General features: G+C 48.5%; 1 protein-coding gene across 1 annotated transcript; it reads right to left on the bottom strand.

The window, feature by feature from the left end:
* Nucleotides 1-9,311: 9,311 nt before the first annotated feature.
* Nucleotides 9,312-17,823, bottom strand: Fcamr (Fc alpha and mu receptor). Its single transcript, XM_071619772.1, has 7 exons — nucleotides 17,698-17,823; nucleotides 16,199-16,342; nucleotides 13,462-13,800; nucleotides 11,609-12,322; nucleotides 10,880-11,564; nucleotides 10,072-10,190; nucleotides 9,312-9,493 (listed from the first exon to the last, which is right to left on the bottom strand). The coding sequence occupies exons 1-7, from the start codon at nucleotides 17,729-17,731 to the stop codon at nucleotides 9,312-9,314; spliced, it is 2,217 nt and encodes a 738-aa protein (XP_071475873.1). The 5' UTR covers nucleotides 17,732-17,823.
* Nucleotides 17,824-18,779: the final 956 nt, after the last annotated feature.

Raw genomic sequence — 18,779 nt, 5'->3', positions numbered from 1 at the left:
GGAAGGCACCTACCTGTCTGGCTGAGGTAGCTACCTCCTTCCCACCCACAGTTAGTCCCTGGTGTGATCCCGGGATGTGATGTGGTTCTAGGTGTCCCCAAATATTCTTAACCATCCTGTGTCACACACGGGAAACCCATTCCCCAACACACACACACACACACACACACACACACACACACGCCTCACCCCCATCTCTCACTACAATCCTATACCAGAAATTCTGCCCCGTCCTACCTGGGCAGGGCTGACCTGGCTCTGTCCTCTATAGAGTCCTACAGGCCAAAACCCAGAAAGGGAAGGAGAAGGGAGAAATAGAGCCATGGAGAAAAAGTGAAGTCAGAGTCTGGGTTTTATTTTAGCTAACCACTGATTCATGCTAATGTGCTAACCCACAATCACAGGTTTGAATAGCAAGAAAAGAAAGCATTTTTTTTTTAAATTCTGGAGTTTAATTCCATATCCTAAACTCATATCCTGGGTGATGTGAAGGAAAAAAATAGTTGCACAGTAACTTTCAGGCAAACTCGGTCTTATTCAGTACCTCAGTCCCTTCATTCCAGGTTTAAAATTCAGTCTCTGAATTTTCCTTCCTTTCCGTCTCCCTTCTCTCCCTCCTAAGTAGCTGGGGTGACAGGCACCTCCGTGCTGGGCTCTGATCTGCTTCTTTTTGAGGCCCTCGGGAGATCCCATGCAGCAATGTCACACTCTGTAACCTTCTGGGTTCCAGTGTTCCCATATAATTGTGGGTGCAATTATATTAGCAAGATTGTGGGCCACCAAAGTTTTATAGAGGACAGACTAGGTGCAGGTCCTCTTGGCTCTGGAATTTCCAAATCCATCTGGATGTCCATCATTGTTAATCTCTTCTTTTCTACAGCAGCCTGGACTCAGCTCCATGGTGGTGGCAGGGAGCACACACATCAATGACTAAGTTCTCTTCCTGCCTTTTTAGCAATTTTCCTCCTCCCCCAGTTCCAAGGTGGATATCTGGGGTGGGAGGGATGTAAAAGGTGATGGAGATGTTTAGGGACAGCGACAGGACAAGCCTGCTACTGGCAGACGACAACTCCTTTCAAAAGTTTTCTTAGACCTCTCTTCGTTTGAGCTCAGTAGTCAAGGTATTTGTAGGGTACGCTTCCTTGTTTCTCAGTAATCTGCTTCTCCCAACGCAGGGAATAACTTGCGTCTAGTTGTCTGGGCTGGCAAGAGAAACCGGCATAGAACTTGATGGGCAAAGGCTTGTGGGAGGGAGGGAAGAGCATCCATTACATCGTTGTTTCTCATGCTGCCTGGAGGAGGGGGCAGATTTCCTGCCCTATTCTGTTTTTCCATGATGGTGGGTAGCTTACCAGATCATGTTCTGGTACATGTTCCCAGTGGCATCCAAAACCGTTTTAGCTGACTGTGTCAGACACACATGCCATGGGCACAGATACACACAGATATATACACCACATACCCCCACATACCCAAAGCCCACCTATCCCACGGATCCAGCTAAGGGACAGGGGAAAGTGAACCGTAGAAGCCAGGAAGTTAAAGTCTTGTGACCTATTTAGAGCTCAGCGACACACTGGTAGCGTGATTGAAGTCACTAGCTTCCCCTTCCACACTGCTGTGGTTTTCCTACCTGGAACCTGGTGGCCCTGTATCCAGCCCTGGGGGACGAGGGACCAGCCAAGAGGGTTCAACTGCCCAACTTGATAATGACATCCCTGGTGGTGATCATGCTTTCCAAAAATTGGATCTCTTTGTCTGTTCAAACCACCCTTCCTCTTTTTAAAGTAACAATAGAGAAAACATATAAGAAGAGTAGCTTCTCATTTGCTTTGCATGACTCTGGGAGCTGGCCTGAGTCAGTGTGCCGGGAGGTGCAGAGAGACGGGTCTGGGGTCAGCACACGGGTGTCCTGATCGTAGTTCTGCCTCTAACTTGCTGAGTGACCTTTGCCAAGTCCCTTCCTGCTTTAGGTCTGCAGGCTTTTCACGTATTAAAATGAGAGAATAGGGTCAAATGGTTCCCTTCTAATTTTAGGAGTCTGTGTTTTCATTGAGCACTGTATTAGTTTCTTGTGGCTGTTTAACAAATGATTATGACTTTAGTGACTTAAGTCTACAAAAACATATTCTCCCTTAGTCTTGGAGGCTTGAAATCTGAAATCAAAGTGTCAACAGGGCCACCATGGAGGTTCTAGGGGACGATTCTTTCCTTGCTTCTTCTAGTTTCTAGCTACTGCTGGCATTCCTTATGATCTTTGTTATGTAGCTGCACCACACCAATGTCTGCCTTCATGGTCACATTGCCTTCTGTGAGTCTTTGATATATTTCTGCCTCTCTCTTATGAAGATACTCATGATGACATGAGTAATATAATAATATTATATTATCTGATGATATAATATTATATTATCTGATAATCCAGGATGATGTTCTCATCTCGAGATCCTGAACTTAATCGCATCTACAAAGACACTTTTTCTCAGTCAGTACACATTTTCAGATTCCTGGGATTAGGATGTAGATGCTACAGTCTGGGGAAAGGAGATAAATTTTCAGCCTACCAAAAGCATCTATTCTGATCACAACCAATTAAAAGTCCAGGGAGATTAGAGACATGCAGGAGTGTGCATCCTTCTACCCAAGTTCACATAGTCTAGCAGAGGATCATCACTCGCATACAACACTATGAGGGAGTCCCAGTAACCAGGTGGCAGCCAGCATGCACAGGCTGCACAGCCTTGTGGAAAGGGTCTGGGCTCTGCACCTAGGCTGCCTGGTTCACATCCAAGCTCTGCCATCTGCGAGCCATGGACCTTGGGCCTAATTATCCTAACTCCATAAGGATGTTATAAAGATTAGGTATAATATGCACAGGGGTGGGAATTTAACTGGTGCTTATGATTCAACATCCAATAAATAGGACAGCATAGGCTTCCAGAACTGAGAGTGATTCCCCAGTGAATGATGAGGATTAGAGGGCAGAGAAGTCCAATGACTTGCCCAGCATGCATGGGGAGGGAATGGCATAGATGGCTCTATAACCAAGATCTCCCAGCATTGGACATTTTCCTCCACTTCCCAAAGCCCTTGCTCTTAGGTAGAATCTTTTGTGCTAGGGTTTCAACAGATAGTAGGGGATTTCCATTTACACTATCCAGAGAAGACCAGAGAGGGCCAAGCTCCCAGACACACACAGATGCAGCCCTCAGGCTGTCATGATTAACTTGTTGCTCGAAGACCATGGATGGACCCTATCACCAACAGAGGAGGGGAGCCCCGAGCCCACAGCCCTTCTCCTCTCTCCACTGTCCATCTGGCCTGCCTCTGTTTGAATGGTTCTTATGAGTGTGGCTTTTGCCAGTCAAATGAGATAAGAATGAACAGATGAAATGCTGTTTGCTACCAGTTCTCTGCTCCTATCTGCGGGTCTTTAGTTGGGTCAATGTTTAACCCTTGTCTGGAGTCAATGTTTAATCCAGGGCCAGTCAGCCCTGTAATCCAGCAGTCCCTCTGCAGCCTAGAATATGGAGTCACATTAGTATTAATCACTGAAAAATAGCATGTGACAGAGAATCTGCCCAAGCCTCAAATAACATCCTCTCTACCATTTTAGAAGATATTGGCTGCTTAGAATTAGAATACCACAGTGGCCACCTACTCCTGTCAACAGATAGTTGTAGAGTATTTCCTGACCCTTGCTGTGCATGGGCAGAAGCACAGCATTTATTCTTCTTATTCCAGTTCTGCCTTTTGGGTTGGGGGAGAAGAGCATGGAAGGGGGACTGTTGTTCTTCCTGCTGGCTAGCAAGTGTGGCCACTGCTTGGAAGCCTGCTGGGAGAGCCAGGGCTGGACTAGTCTAGCAGGTTTGGCTTGGGCAAGTGTTTTGAGAGTTTCTGAACCTGGACTTATGCTTGAAGGCCCCAACCTTTTCCCGGAATGAGTCTTTCTGTTTTGGAGCAGGTGCAGGATGGAGGAGAACTATTTATAAAAAGACTCTCTACAGGCCTGACTACTGGGTGATAGATAGTAGAGTGGCTTTCCAGGGTCATTCCTTAGGAGCTCAGGGTACGACATCTACAATCTGGTAGAATCTTGCCCCTGAGAGAATAATCAAAGGATGGCAAACTGGGTGGGGTGCAGGGAGAGGGTGAAAGAAGCGAAGAAGGCTATTGGCAGGTTCGTGACTCTAATCTTTGAATAGTGTTGGACCTACTGGTCAAACACATGCAAGTGAAACTCTGATCTTTTCTTTCTCCCAAATGAATGTCCGGATCACCTCCTTTTCCTTGACTGCTCGCTATGTCACTGCCCAGATGTTTAGTCCCTCAATTATTTTCCTAGCTCAGTTGACTCCCAACCAGAGAGTGGAAACAATACTCCTTCTGGGGCCTGTAGGGTGGAAGGGTTGTCAGTACCCTTTCTCATTCTGACTGGAAGAGGGGTGAAAGCAAAGGCTTGTGCCCCGGGGACTGGGTCCATCTTGCCCTGAGGAGGTTGTGATGGCCCAGGGAGCAGCAAAGCTGAGCATCGAAAAGCCTAGAAATGGAAAGTTGGCTGTGGCCCAGAAGATCTCTTGGTTCCCCTTTGGGGTTGGTTGCTGAGTTCCAAGGAAGCTTTATTCTCTGGTTCTGAGTGGCAGGGACAAATGAGCAAACGTCTTCTGAAGTTAACAAACCACTCTCCTGCCCTTTCTGACCTCCACACCCTGGCTAGGGAGGAGCAGAAGGAGGAAAAAATTTTTAGAGTAGACATCCAAAGTCAATAGGTAAGTGTCAGGTAACAGGGCCCAGCCTCTCTCATAAGCCACTGGAGTCCCCCCCAAAAGGCTGACTGTTTCCTTGTTCCTGGTCTGAGTCTGGCCTTCAGCCCAAGGTCTGCCTGGCAGGTAGCCACTGGAAAACTGTCCATGTTATCCCCTGCAGCCTGTGCCCATCTAACAAGCCTTAGTGTTTCCATCTGTAGACGGACCCTTTCTTCCTGGTGATATATACTGCAAGTAACTTCGACTTGTCTGTACTACACTGGTGGTGGTGGGTGAGGAGAGAGCTGGCCAATGGAAAGTCCAGTCCAGTTGCATTTGCTAAGCGGACAGCCCTTCCCATGCCAGGCCCTAAAGAAGCAAACTCTTTGATGCCCTATTTCTGAACTCTTGTCACAAGTGAATTGCAACATCTTTATGGCAACTTGGAAAACACTTTGGACTTGGTAGCCCTGGTTTTCTCCCTCCTCTCTAAAATACTCAGGGTTGGGGAGGTAGGAATTTGAAATTCAGGGAGAGAAGTGGCCTTTGTTTGACCTCCATGCTGAGAGCAGAACTGGTGGTTCTAGACACAGCAGGCAAATACATGGGGAGTGAAAACTAGGCCAGAGGTTGAAAAAGGCAGAACATAAAAATAGAGTCCAGATCCTAATCGGTGAACGTGTGTCTTTAGTGGGACCAGGAGGCAAACGGTGGCCGCTGGCCGGGTGACTCACTACTGGAAGTTCCACATGCCTCCAGAGGTCTAGGTGGGGTCCTGTGGGGCTGGCACGTCTCTGTGGTCCACCTCGGTTTCAGCTGGCCCTGTGAAGAGTGGCAATGGGTGAAAGCTCATATTCTTGCAGTCAGTGAAGGGAGCAGGCTGCCCTGGGAGGGCGGTGCCTATAAGCCAAGTTGTGTCACTTAATGAAGAATGGATAGCAGGGTGACCAGAGAAAGTCCACTTCCTTCAGTGCAGTCTCCGTTCTCCAGTCCACGTTTGTCAAGTTCTCGTCTCTGTGTCTGTGCACCAAAGGGACATAACCAAATATGCCATGTCTACTTGGTTGAAGTGCGTGATAGATCTTTCTGTGATGCACCTTCTTCTCTGTGTGACCGAGGCTGCTGGTGAGCAGATCCTGCTTTTCTGAGACCATACTGGCCATTGGAGGAGGAGAAGCATCCCCCAAAGTGTCAGCAGAGGACAGTGAGAAGTTGGCTTAGGGTCAAGCATTTGCCTTGAGTAACCTTAGATGGATACTCCTATGGATCATTTCAGATCTGAGTTCTACTCGTAGAAATGCCAGCAAGCACCCAGGGCTGGTGCCTGAATTTTTAGCTCTCAGGACTTTTTTTTTTTTTTTTTTTTTTTTATGCTTCAGTAGGCCAGGACAAGAATAAGCTACTTAATGAGGAAAGAGAACAAATTACCGGAAAGGATTGTGCAAGCTAAAAGAGAGAAGCAAGCCTTTGGAACTCTAAGCAGGAAGAGACCTGAGCAGATGAACAGTCTGTAAATTCAAATGAGGAGAGAGGCAGATGGCACAGCAATCAAGGAGGAATGGAGGTAGACCTTGTGTTCAAGTTTCAGCTTGCCCTTTCCCTGGTAGTGTAACTATTTAATTTTTCCGGGCCTCAGTTTTCTCATCTGTAAAATGGGAACCAACACACCTTCCTTTCAGAAATGTCACATCAAATGTGACAGAAGGTGCTGTGTGGAGACACAGGAACGAGCAGCAGCAGAGCTAATAAGCAGGAGGAAGGGAGTGTCAGAGAGCTGTACCTTGACCCAGGAAGCTGCTTGATCCTATGACAATCAGTGGCTTTCCTGCACTCTGTACCAGATATCCATATAGAGGTCTCCCTGATTATAGCCCAGTGGTTTCCCTGCCCCTTGTCTCAGTGGTGAGGACATTGTGCTACCAGGGAGATAATAGGAAATAAAAAGATAAAATCTCTGACCATATACCTAGTGGTATAGCTGGCTTGCTCTGTGTATTCTGTTTCAAGCCCTTTAAGAGAAATTCCTGACCCAGCCGCTCATCAGTTGAGCTATAAAGGAGAGCTGTGAACACTTGGGGCTACCCCGCTTCCTTCCCTCTATACTGTCCTCATATCTTATCTCTGTCTCCTCAAAACTCCTGGCCCTGACATTAACCTTGGCTCTGCACTGGCTCTTTCTTTGAGCTTGTACTGGTACCTTCCCCTGGTGCATCTCAGCTCTCTAGAACACTCTTACTCCTGGACACTCTCCTGGCTCCAGTCACTTGCCCAACTCACTGGCTGGACGGGTCCCCTCCTGCCCCGAAGATAGGTAGCCGAACAGGACATTCTAGCTGCTCAATTCCAGAGAGAAAGTACCAAAGCTGTTCAGAGGAAGGAAGGAGAGGGTGGCCAGGAAGCTCTTCATGAGGATCAGATCAGAGAGAGGCCAGGAGAGTCTCGGGTGATTTAATGGCTTGTGCAGGGGTTGGCATATTAGTTCAAAGGCCAAATGCAGTCTGCCTTCTGTTTCTGTGAATAGGTTTCGTAGGAACCTAGCTGTGGTCATTGGCTTCTGTGTTGCCTCTGGCTGCTTTTGTGCTACTCAGGAAGAACTGAGCGGCTGCCACAGGGACTGCAGAGCCTGCAAAGGCTAAAATATTTAATGTCTGGTTTTTTTTTTGTTTTTACAGAAAAAGTCAACGGACCCCTGGTTCAGTGCTCTGGTCTTCCCTACAAGTGATCTGAGGAAGTCCAGTTCGGTGAGACTGCTTCTCTGAACAAGAGTCCAACACACATAATGTCCCACCCTCAAAACTATTGGCAATGTGTAAATAAGGTATACAAAAGGCTCTGAGAATTCCTGCATAAAAGAATCTGTTGTTCTTTAACTTAATATTTCCCAAACTTCTTTGAACTGCTAAATCTTTTCCTTAGCACCTCTTAACATCCCGAGAAGCTGGTGTTCTGTGGCTGCCCCCAGAAAATGCTGTTTAGATATAAAGAACAGCCTGACTTCTTGACCCATCCCTGCCACCAATGAGTCAGGTGGCCTTGGCTGAATGATGCACCTGTCAGGGCCTGCTTTCTCACTGATTGAAGGGAATGATGGTGTCTGTCCTGTCTCTCTTATAGGTTCTTCAGGTAGGTCCCCAAGATAGCAGGCATGAAAGATATAGGGGGATGACTGTGGTCTTTGGGTAACTAGTTTTCTTTCTTCTATCACTTAGCAATGGGGAAAAGGCACTAGGCCAAGGGCACGAGTTCTCTACTAGTCCTCACTTTGCTATCTATCACGAGATGGGTTCACTGAGTGACTTGAAACAGGTGACTCCGTGACCAGGCCTCAGTTTCCTCACTTCTAAGCTGAGGGGTTTAGACTAAATCTTTAAGGATTTATTAGCTTGGAAATTCTATGGTTCTATTCGGTTAAATGCCTGAACTTGCTACTTCTCTCTCACAAACCATGAAAACTGCATCTCTTTGGTTTCCTTGGTCCTGGACCAGGTATGAGGAGGTACTGCTGAGGGATTTCTGATGCTGCTGACAGTTTAGGAGGCAGACCCTTCTGAAAATGTCTACTTGACAGTTCTCAACTTGATGTTGCTAGCGCATGAGGGGCAGGAAAAGAGCAGATGCGATTCCTAAAAAGATAGTGGGATCCAGGGTGGAGCAAAAGTTCCCCAACAGACACGAGGTAACATGGTCATCAGGCGGAATCCACATAAAATTCCTCTTTCGTCTCCTACCCTGTCCCCCAACACCATTTTCCAGCTTTGCCAACAGTCTGTGATATCAAGGATTTATAAGAAGTTGAACAAGAGGAACTTTATAAAGATAAAAATTTACTAAAAAATACTTTCTTCCTCCATGAATTTAGGAAATTCCAGAAAGTCTTGGCTGAGTGAGAAGATCCATGACATAATGAGAATGGACCTAAAGAAAGGCTGTGAGTGGAGGGGTGGATTTTCTTCCCTTTGGTCTCCTTGTAGAAACTACCTACCAATAGGGACATTTAGGGGACTCCCAAATGAAGTGATGGAGACACAGGGAGATTTAGAGTGCTGGCCTGGGTGTCTCCTCAGAGGCCACCTAGCCCCTCTCTTCCCTCAGCCAGTCACAGATATTTATGGGGGAGCCCACTGAGTTGGAAATTCTCTTGGGACATAGATGGATAAAACACAGTTACTGCCATAAAGCAGTTTAGACTGGGCATGAACAGACAGGACCTGGCATGCTTGAGTAGACTTCAATGTGAACAGCAGACTGCATACTAACAGACAAGGGGGCACCCAGAGAGGGCTGTGGTGATGGTAGAGAAGTTGTCATCCTCCAAATTGGTTGGAAGCCTCTTACATTTTTAAACATGCAGGAGTTGGAATTCCACAGTTTTCCTAGGTGACCTCTTCCAGTGTCTAATTGGTCCTTTCTTGAAGCCTTCCTTGAGTCATTCGGCTACCTTTGGCTGTGGAGAAGGCTTCACCTTCTAGGCCTGAGACAGTCAGCTGCTGCTTCCCCAGGTGGACACCAGGGACTAAGGTCATGGACATGCTTGGTCTTGGTCCTCCTTCCATGGCACTGAGCCATTTATTTTTCCATTCCTGAGAGTCCTGGGTCCCTTTCTGGGGCCGTCGGATCTGCTTGGGTAGGAGAGTCACCCTGCAGTGTCTTTCTCTCCTCATGAGGCAGATGAGCTGGTGAAAGGGTTGACTCCAGGAAATGTGTCATCTGAATCAGGGTGACCCTGGGTGTTTTTTCTGCCTCCTGAGCTGCAAAGACACAGAGCAGGCTGTGAGGATTCTGGAGTGACCGACACTGAATTAATTGGATTCCTCACGGACCTTCTCAACCCACTACAAGTTTCTAAGAACTTCCCAAAACTTAGCAACTGAATTCCTTAGGACAACAGAAATTAGGCCAGGCCTTTGGGGGCCTGGCTTTGAGAATTTCAGCCTCCCTGCTTGCTCCCAGAAAATCTCACCCTTTCTTCACCAGGTCTACACACCCAAAACACTTACTTTAGGAGTATTTAAACTTGGTACATGGCAGTGAGAATATCACTAGGCCAGGCAGGAGGGTGGACATGCAGTTTGGCCCATAGCTGGGCCCTGTACTCCTGCCCTCTGCCCTTGGGGTTGCTTATGCCTCTGTTAGCAGAGGTCCTGCCAATCTTCAAAGAGCTTCTCCTTGGGCTCTGTGATGCCGCAGTTGATTCAAACTAGAATTTAGCTTTACATCCAAAAGTCCTGGCTACGACTCTAAACTGACCCAGGCCTGAGGTTATGTGGGAGGGGAGACAGGGACCAGTACCCTCTACCTAGCTTCAGGGCCACTCAACTCAACTTACATGGTCCATTTCCTTGGAGCTTCCTTTGCAATAGGACCAGAGCCACAATCAGAAATGGGGCTAGCACAGTGCAGACTGGAGTCAGGATCTGAAAGCTGCTCTCCACCTCTGGAAAAGCACTGGAGGGGATGGGAAGAGGACAAGAGAGGAGAGGTTAGAGAGGACAGAGGGTTAAAGGGCCCACGCCCCTCATTTTACAGATATAGAAAACAAGGCTGGCTGGTGGGCCCAGTTCCCATGGCTGGTTAGGAGCAGAGATGGGGTTGCTGCCTTTAAGTCTCAAACCCCAAATCCTTTGCCGAATTCCACCCTCCTGTGTGTGGCTGCACTGTGTTCCCTAGTGAGAAATGGGGCAATTGGGAGGAAGGACTCTAGGCTTGGCATTTGGCTCTGCCACAATCTTTCCTTGTGGCTTTGGCAGGTCACTTCCCCTCTCTGGAACTCCTGTTCCTCATCTTAAAAAAAAAAAAAAAAAAGTTCTAGAAGTTTCCAACCTAAACATTCGATAGAATGTTCTAACATTTAGATTTTGCCTGCAAGCCATGGGAACATATTCAGGTAGCCCCTCACCAGGGTCTTGCAAGGACCCTGAGTGGGGGAGGGTGTTGATGCTTCTGTCCCCTGCCCTTTACTGTCCCCTGCCCTTTACTGTCTTGCAGGTATGAAAGGGAGAGAAGAAAGAAGAGGGAGAGGGGCATGCCAGGATCGGGAGACATGGGGTCAAAATCAGAGGAGGGGCCTGGGGCTCACCTCTTCATGGAGGACTCCATGCCAGGGGGCTTTAGGGGGCCTGTTGCTGGAGCCTGACTTGGTGTTGCTTGGGAGCCTAGTGCTGGGGTCTGACTTGGCGTTGCTTGGGGACCTGTTGCAGGGGTCTGACTTGGCGTAGCTTGGGGACCTGTTGCAGGGGTCTGACTTGGCGTTGCTTGGGGACCTGTTGCAGGGGTCTGACTTGGCGTTGCTTGGGGACCTGTTGCAGGGGTCTGACTTGGCGTTGCTTGGGGACCTGTTGCAGGGGTCTGACTTGGCGTTGCTTGGGGACCTGTTACTGGGGTCTGACTTGGCGTTGCTTGGGGACCTGTTGCAGGGGTCTGACTTGGCGTAGCTTGGGGACCTGTTGCAGGGGTCTGACTTGGTGTTGCTTGGGGACCTGTTACTGGGGCCTGAGTTGGCATTGCAGGGACCTGACTTGGCGTTGCTTGGGGACCTGTTACTGAGGTCTGACTTGGCGTAGCTTGGGGACCTGTTGCAGGGGTCTGACTTGGCGTAGCTTGGGGACCTGTTGCAGGGGTCTGACTTGGTGTTGCTTGGGGACCTGTTACTGGGGCCTGAGTTGGCATTGCAGGGACCTGACTTGGCGTTGCTTGGGGACCTGTTACTGGGGTCTGACTTGGCGTTGCTTGGGGACCTGTTACTGGGGTCTGACTTGGCGTTGCTTGGGGACCTGTTACTGGGGTCCGACTTAGCATTGTTTGGAGACCTGTTACTGGGGCCTGAGTTGGTATTGCAGGGGTCTGACTTGGTGTTGCTTGGGGACCCGTTGCTGGAGTCTGACTTGGCATTGCTTGGGGACCCCTGTATCCCACAGTGCTGTGTAGGTCTCCATAAGTGCTTCCTTCCACAGGTGCTGCCTCTGTGCTTGTGGTGTCCAAGGTCCACATGCCTGTAGGTGGGGTTGCTCCTTCAGTGGAGCCCAGGGCTTGTTGCCTAGAAACAGGTGTTGCTTCTCGGAGGGTTTCCTGGGCCAGCTGTTCTGAGACTGGGGCTGATAGCCTCATGGTTCCTGTGGTTCTCCTGGCTGCATCTGGCTCCGTCCTGACCCTGTCTGTTTCCTGCCCTGCCCTATTAGCCTCAGTAGTCCTCTCCTTCCCACTCTCGCTGGCCCTAGGTGTGTTCGTGACTAAGCTATAGGTGCCCCACTCCTGAACACTTTCTGTTGTTTTGAACACACTTCTGGGTTTTGAAGCTGGACTCTCTGGAGCAGGGACTGTTGCCTTGATGGACCCCTCTGCCCCACTGCCTGTCTCCAGAGCTTCTTCCCAGGCTGTAGCAGGGGTTTGTCTTCCCTTTGCTGGAGCTGTGATTTTGCTGGTTCCGGAAGTTGAAGTAACTCTGTCCCATTCTGTCCCCTGTCCTAGAGTATGGGTGGCTCCTGGGGTCCATCTGTTGGATGCTGGAGATCCTGTCTCAAAGGATGTCGTGACTAGCTCACCAGCAGCTGAAGTGGCTGTGGGGATGGTTTCGGAAGGACCTGTGTGAACAGCAGAGAGGGACACATGGGGAGGCTATCCAGGGCACCAACTAGATTTAGCAAAGATCACTGGGTTTAAAATATTTGCTAAACAGCATGCAGCCTCACTCAGAGGTGAAGTCTTTGACCCATATGTTGGATACAATAGAGAGGTGGGAATCCCAGATGTATCCTCCAGACCCTTGCAAATTCCTAGCTCCTTCTCCCAGGCACACATATTCTCTGTCTAGCTGTCCACATTCCAGGTGCTGCCCTTACCGCAGAGGTGCACAGCCCATTAGGTACTGCTCTTCAGAAAAGGAAAAAAGAAACACAGGCTCCTGCAGAGCAGCCAGGCACAGCAGATGGGTGGAGAGCAGCTGCCCAGGAACCCCATCTGCTCTCCTTGCTGGCGCTCCTGACCTGCGGCCTCCAGCACAGAGTGGCTCTCATGGTCTCGAGGTCCTCCCTCTCACTCTGGAACCTGCCACAGAGGTCTGGGCTTGGGAGCTGTCAAATGCCTGCTGAGAGGTTCTCCTGTCACAGGAGAGCCCAGTCCCAGTTCTTCTGTCCTGCCTGTCACAGTTCCTGTGTAGTGCTGGCCCCTTTTGCATGTCTGAACACAGAAGTCTCAGGACCCCAAGAAGCCACATTTTCTAATTCACTGCCTGCTCAGAACCATCTCCATATACATGTTCCACAGCATTGGGGCAGGGGTCAGGGATAAGGAGGGAGAGCTCATGTGCATTCGATTGGAAGGTTTTTCCTAATATTTACCTTTTTTTATTATTATTATTGTTGTTGAACGCAGGGGTGAGCCACATCCCCAGCCCTTTTTTGTATTTTATTTAGAGACAGGTTCTTGCTAAGTTTCTTAGAGCCTTGCTAAGTTGCTGAGGTTGGCTTTGAACTCGCGATCCTCCTGCCTTAGCCTCCTAAGCTTCTGGGATACAGGTGTGTACCACCGCGCTCAGCTATCTACCTTCTTTCTGAAGGCAAGTTCCTTCTGAAATGAAAGGCTACCTCTGAGAGTCTTGACCTGCCCAATCTTTCCTCAGCGTTTTCCAAAGGTTTAAGCCTCGCTCGCTGTGCCTGGGTCTTCTCTTGCTCCTTCCTAGCTCAGCCTTCACCACATGAGGCTCATCAGTCATGGCTCATACCTGCAGAGACCGTCAGATTCATGTTCAAGAACAGCCTGTTGTTTCCGTCTCCAATGCCACAACGGTACTGTCCCACATCATGCAGGGACAGTTGGGACAGCCTCACCACAAACAAGCTGCTCTGTGGGAAGTCTGCTAGAGTCACACGACCCTGGTAGTCACGGTGAGTGTAGTGGTTGCTGGACACAATTGTGTGGCAGATCCTCGTTGGCAGCTGCAGACGGCACCAGTACTTCCTCTGGTGCCTGTTGGCTGATGAGGGGGTGTAATGGCACTGGATGGTGACAGCTCCCCCAGGTTTCCCAGCTACCAGCTTCGGGCCCTTCAATGTATTTGCAGCTGCAGGCAGAGAAAAAAATCAAAGGGGAGGAAGAGGGTGGGGAGAGTCACTGTTGGGGGAATTTTAAGCCCAAATGCTACTAAAATAGATCACAGTGAAAGTGGAGCCGAATCAGTACAGAAATGGAAGAACTTAGCCATTGGGGAAGCAGGAGTCACCCCAAGATGTGGAATGCATCTGTACTCAAGGCCCCAGCTGGAAGATGAAAACACAGTAAGAATCTTACTCACTGCTTAGCTAACACTGATCACATGCTAGATCTCCTTAACCAGTCCACCTGGGTTCATTCCATGCGCTCCAGGACAGATGTTTGAAAAGATGCCATCTAAGCTCATCTAAGAGGGCTGGGGCAGCACCTGACACAGGGGTCCCATTTGCACGCAATGCAAAGATATGAAATGGTGAGAAAATATTAGTGTGCTTTTTCTCTAAAAGGAGAGTGTGCCCTGAAACACAGGAATCCTGCTCTGCTTGGTGGGTACCTCTCTGGATTACACCTGCAGAATTTTTCACACTGGCTATTTCTCTGCACAAGCAGGAATGACCAAGTGCCACTGTGAAAGGACAGAAGAGTGTACTGTGAAGGTCGCCTTTGGCATTAAGCCTAAAGGGAATTCCTAGGCAAACCACAATGTAACGGTTGCTGAGTGACTTTAATTTGATAAGGTGCTAGCAGAAACAAAGTTTATTCTTTCTCTCACTGCCTCTTTGTACTATCTCTGTGGATTTCTTTACTCCTTGATAAAATTTCAGGCATAGTAGTCATTGTCTAGTAGCTTTAATTTTCTCTCTTGGGTAATAAAAGTCCAGTCTAGTGTGAAATGACATATCCAGCCCAGTACAATAAAAGACTGCAATGCCAGTCTCATGAAGTCAAAGTTTTCCTTTCTTCCAACGGGACTTAGAGGCCTACCATGGAGGAGGGGGACAAATTGGGGTCCCTTGTTTTGCTCCCTCCTTCCTCTGTTCAAACCTGCTCTCTGTGGCCTCTCCATGGTTGGGCACAGAACAGAGAGGACAGGTGAAAGAGACAGGAATCATCTGCCCTTGGTGCTTTCTGCACATGGCAAATGTCTGAAACAGTCTCTTTCTCTCTCTCTCTCTCTCTTTTTCTTTTGCCACTCAGATATATTTTTGGTGGCTTTGGTGGTTGATCCCTCCTTGTGAGACCAGCTTTTCCTCTGCTAACCTTTTTTTGGATACTGGCAACCACCCTATGACTTTTGACCATCTGCCCCTCCTTTTGTGGTCACAGTGTCCTCTGGGTGGACCTTTCAATGGAGGCCCATTTGGTCACAGTAAGCACACCTTTGTCCTGCTGTCAAAAGAAATCTGGGACATATGGATGGATTTCTAGAAGTTCCTTCTCTTAATTGGCTTAAACTGGGGACAAGCAGGTGGAAGGGATCCAGCACACTGGCAACTCTTTCCAAAACAGCTCCTCTGCCCTCTGAGGAGTGTTCTTTGGCTTGGATGGCTGTATGGTGGGCTATCACTGAAAGCAGGTGTACGTTCTGTTTCTGCAGTCCTGCAAGGAGGCTCAGCATCTTGCTTTAGCATGTGGGTACCTGGCAATTTGCTCTATGTCCTTAGGGTCTCTGAAGTCAAGAAAGTTCTGTTTAATATTCTATTGCCAGGAACAGCTAAATAATTTGTGGGTCTCAGTGCAAAATTAAACTGCAAAACCCCTTGTTCGAAAGTTACTAAGAATTTCTAGATGGTCACAGCAATAAATTAAGCCAAGTACTGGGTCCCTGTACATGAGCTGACTCTGTTATGTGTGCTTAGGTCTAATCACAAGAAGAGTAGAGGTCATACAAGCTATATTATATTAATGCTCACTGTAAATTTTACTAAACAGTCTACCCAATCATGCTGCAGATGACAACATTAAACGGTAACTTATTATTAAAGGTAAGACTATTCACAATTACAAACAAGGACCAGCAATGATGCTTTGATAAAGCATTCAGGAATTCTCCTGATCTCCATGTGGCACATTTGAGAGGAGCAAGGTTCCATTAATCAGCAGAGTGAAGTAAAGAACCAATACCTTAAGAACTCATGTGGTAGCATACTGATCAGTAGCTCTTGGTTTTATATTATGATTAAGGGGTTATTTGGGGAATTTTATATTAGTTATCTGTGAGAATATCACCTGTGAGAATTAAAGAATGGGCTAGCACTTTAGGATCTATGTGCTACCACCTGACGGCTCTGACACCAATTCTTTGCCCTTGGTGCGGGTGGGTGCTCCTGGCTCTCACCCACCCATCATTACCTGTTGCTATTGCCTCTCTTAGGGAGGGCTGAGTGGGGCCTGCAGTTGAAGGGACTTGAGCCAGACTTGGTGTTAGAAAGGTCTATGGCAGTACAAAGGGAGAGGAGGGGCTGTACCTGCCAAGGAACTCTCCTCCTGCCAGCAGAGGGGTGAGGAAGACAAGAATGTTTCCATGATGCAGAGGTGGGTGCCAGAGGGGAGAAAGTTGTCCTGCAGCCATCTGAGATGGGGTCCTCTGTGTGAAGGGGCCAAAGAAGAACCTGGGCAAAGGGAGGGAGCTGAACCATCAGCTCCAAGTGTCCACAAAGTCACCCACAAAAGGAAGAGGTGGGAAGAGCAGCCAGCTCTGAACCCCGACTTGGCAATCCCATCAATTAGGACCTAGCAGTCCTCATGCCTCTCCTCTCTCCCATTGCTCTGACCCCACTGGGATCCCAAGTGTCAGGGAAGAGAGGAAGGCAGCAACCATACCCCATTTCTGGTCTGCAGGGCTTTGCTGTGGGGGGGGCGGATAAAGAGTAAATCTCTGAACACAGATTAAGGCACTGATCAAAATATTTAGCTGGACACTAAAAATGATGACAACTAGAACACTTGACACTTAGCAACTAATTTCTAACTTTTCACTATGTTAGCAGAAAAATCATGAGGCTGCTTGGTTGGGGGCAGTGGAAGCCTTCTTTTATTGAAAAAAATTAAAGGAGACAGTGGGATATTAAAATAAGGAGGTGGTGTGATTATATAATACAGAGAATACCTAGTCAAATATGGGCTGCCTTGGATTCATTAATACTTTGATTTGTTGGTAAGCCAGACATGGTTTATCCTTTTTGGTATTATCATAGCATTTCCATTCATTTACTAATTAATTTCTAAGCTTCCACTTGGAAGTAGATTTTAGGTAGTAGACATTCTAGGCACATGCTGTAGTCCTCAGTGGCTCCCCATTACCATAAAATCCAGATGCCACTGGAGGAGATAGGGACATTTATTATCTGAACCCGACATAAAGCTGGTCAGCCTCACCACATGAGCCTGCAGGGACCTGTAGGGCAGGGATCCCGTCTCTCATTTCTCTGTCCCCAGTGCCTGGCACGTAGTCAGACCTTCACAAGTAAGAGTAAAACAAGTAAGTAAATGAATACGAGATGACTTTTATTCAGACGTAGTTTCTTTGTAGACTCTGAGCCTTTAAGAGGAGGGAAGTGTCTTCATTTTTATGTCCTTAGTGCTGGGCCCTGCACTTTGGAGTTTATAGAATGAGTGGTAAAGAAGCCTCGCTATATTTCTTTCTTGTGTACACCCTGGAACTTTTATCTTGAAAGTGGAGCTCACTTTGGGTCACCAGCTCAAAGGAAAGAGAGCAGAGTACCAGAACAATGAGTAGCAGAGCAAATGTCCCAAGTTCTGCCACAGGAGCGCTCACCTCTCTCATTTCCCCAGCCCAGATCTGACCACTCCCGGGCTCCACTGCATGGCCCAAGGCCCCAGGACAGAAAGCCATGGATGTGCCTCAACTGTGCAGAAATCCACTGCGCTGCCCTCCAAGAATCTCTGCAGCCTGAAAGGCTCGGGTCTGGTTAAGCCCTTAATCTGGACTGTGTTTGGGACTCACCTTGTAGCAGGCACAGTACAAGGAGGAGGGGCATTTTCCATCCTGCCCCCTGGTGGATGACCTGCAAAAAAACACTGTAAATGGAAAGAGGCCTGAGGGGAGGCAAATGGGAAGCTGGGTGAGCAGCCCAGGGGATGAGCACCTCCTGCCTTTGGGACCTCTGTTGGCTCAGAGAAGGGGCTGGGGTAGGTATATCCAAGAGCAAGACAAGGACTGTCCTGATTGACTCTGTCCTCACACTCCTGAGCACGCACATGGGTCACTGGCACCACAGTAAAGTGTCCCTTACCTTTAGCTCTGTGTATTCAGAAGAGACAGAACTCTGCTCTAGGAGACCAGCTCCAACACCCACTTGCTGATGCCTAGCTGTGAATTTGGATGGAGCACGTAGAGTGGAAAGGGCGCATGCTTGAAGTTGGACCTTAGTTGAATGGCAGGGCCTTGGAAAAGGTAGTCTCAGGGCTCCATGGCCCCCACAAATATGCATGCTCAGGAGTGGGAGGACAGAGTCACCCCTTCTCATGGGAATGAGAGAATCTGTGTGGGGTCATTGTGCAACATAGCTAGGAGTGCGGGTAGGTGGCGGGCGCTGCACCTGGGGTGTAGAGAATTCCCCTTGGCTCTTGCATTCTTCCTTGCAGAAGGGGAATTGGTTCCTTCAGGGATAGTCTCCTTCACTGCTAGTGTACATACAGTAAGAAGGAGCTAAAGGTTAAACCTCAGGCCAAGCTGCTATCGGCACTAGGGTGCCACTGTATTTCTCCTTCACAGCTTCTAGAAGACCCTCTCTGCCCCCTGGTCTACAGGGATCTCCCTGTTCTGGTCTCTCCCATTGCCTGAGGAGCACCTGGGAGCAGGGCTATCTCATTCCTCTACCTTCAGGCTCTGAAACACGATTGGGCACAGGTAGGTGTGCAGTGCACAGCTCTTGTGCACAAGGATCCACAACTCTTTTTTTTTTTTAATATTTATTTTTTAGTTTTTGGCGGACACAACATCTTTGTTTGTATGTGGTACTGAGGATCGAACCCCGGCCGCACGCATGCCAGGCGAGCGCACTACCGCTTGAGCCACATCCCCAG

This window comes from Marmota flaviventris, chromosome 12 (genome assembly GCF_047511675.1).
Source record: "Marmota flaviventris isolate mMarFla1 chromosome 12, mMarFla1.hap1, whole genome shotgun sequence".
NCBI classification, from domain to species: Eukaryota; Metazoa; Chordata; class Mammalia; order Rodentia; family Sciuridae; genus Marmota; species Marmota flaviventris.
This window is presented reverse-complemented; position numbering and strand designations above follow the sequence as displayed.

Coding starts and splice junctions, on each gene's coding strand:
- Fcamr (XM_071619772.1), bottom strand. CDS start 17,731: ATGCCCCTCCTCCTTGTACTGTGCCTGCTACAAG. Junction 13,801..16,198: donor GGAGGAGAGTTCCTTGGCAG/GTACAGCCCCTC, acceptor CTCTGCCTGCAG/CTGCAAATACATTGAAGGGC. Junction 10,191..10,879: donor AGGCTCCCAAGCAACACCAA/GTCAGGCTCCAG, acceptor CATCCCCTCCAG/TGCTTTTCCAGAGGTGGAGA.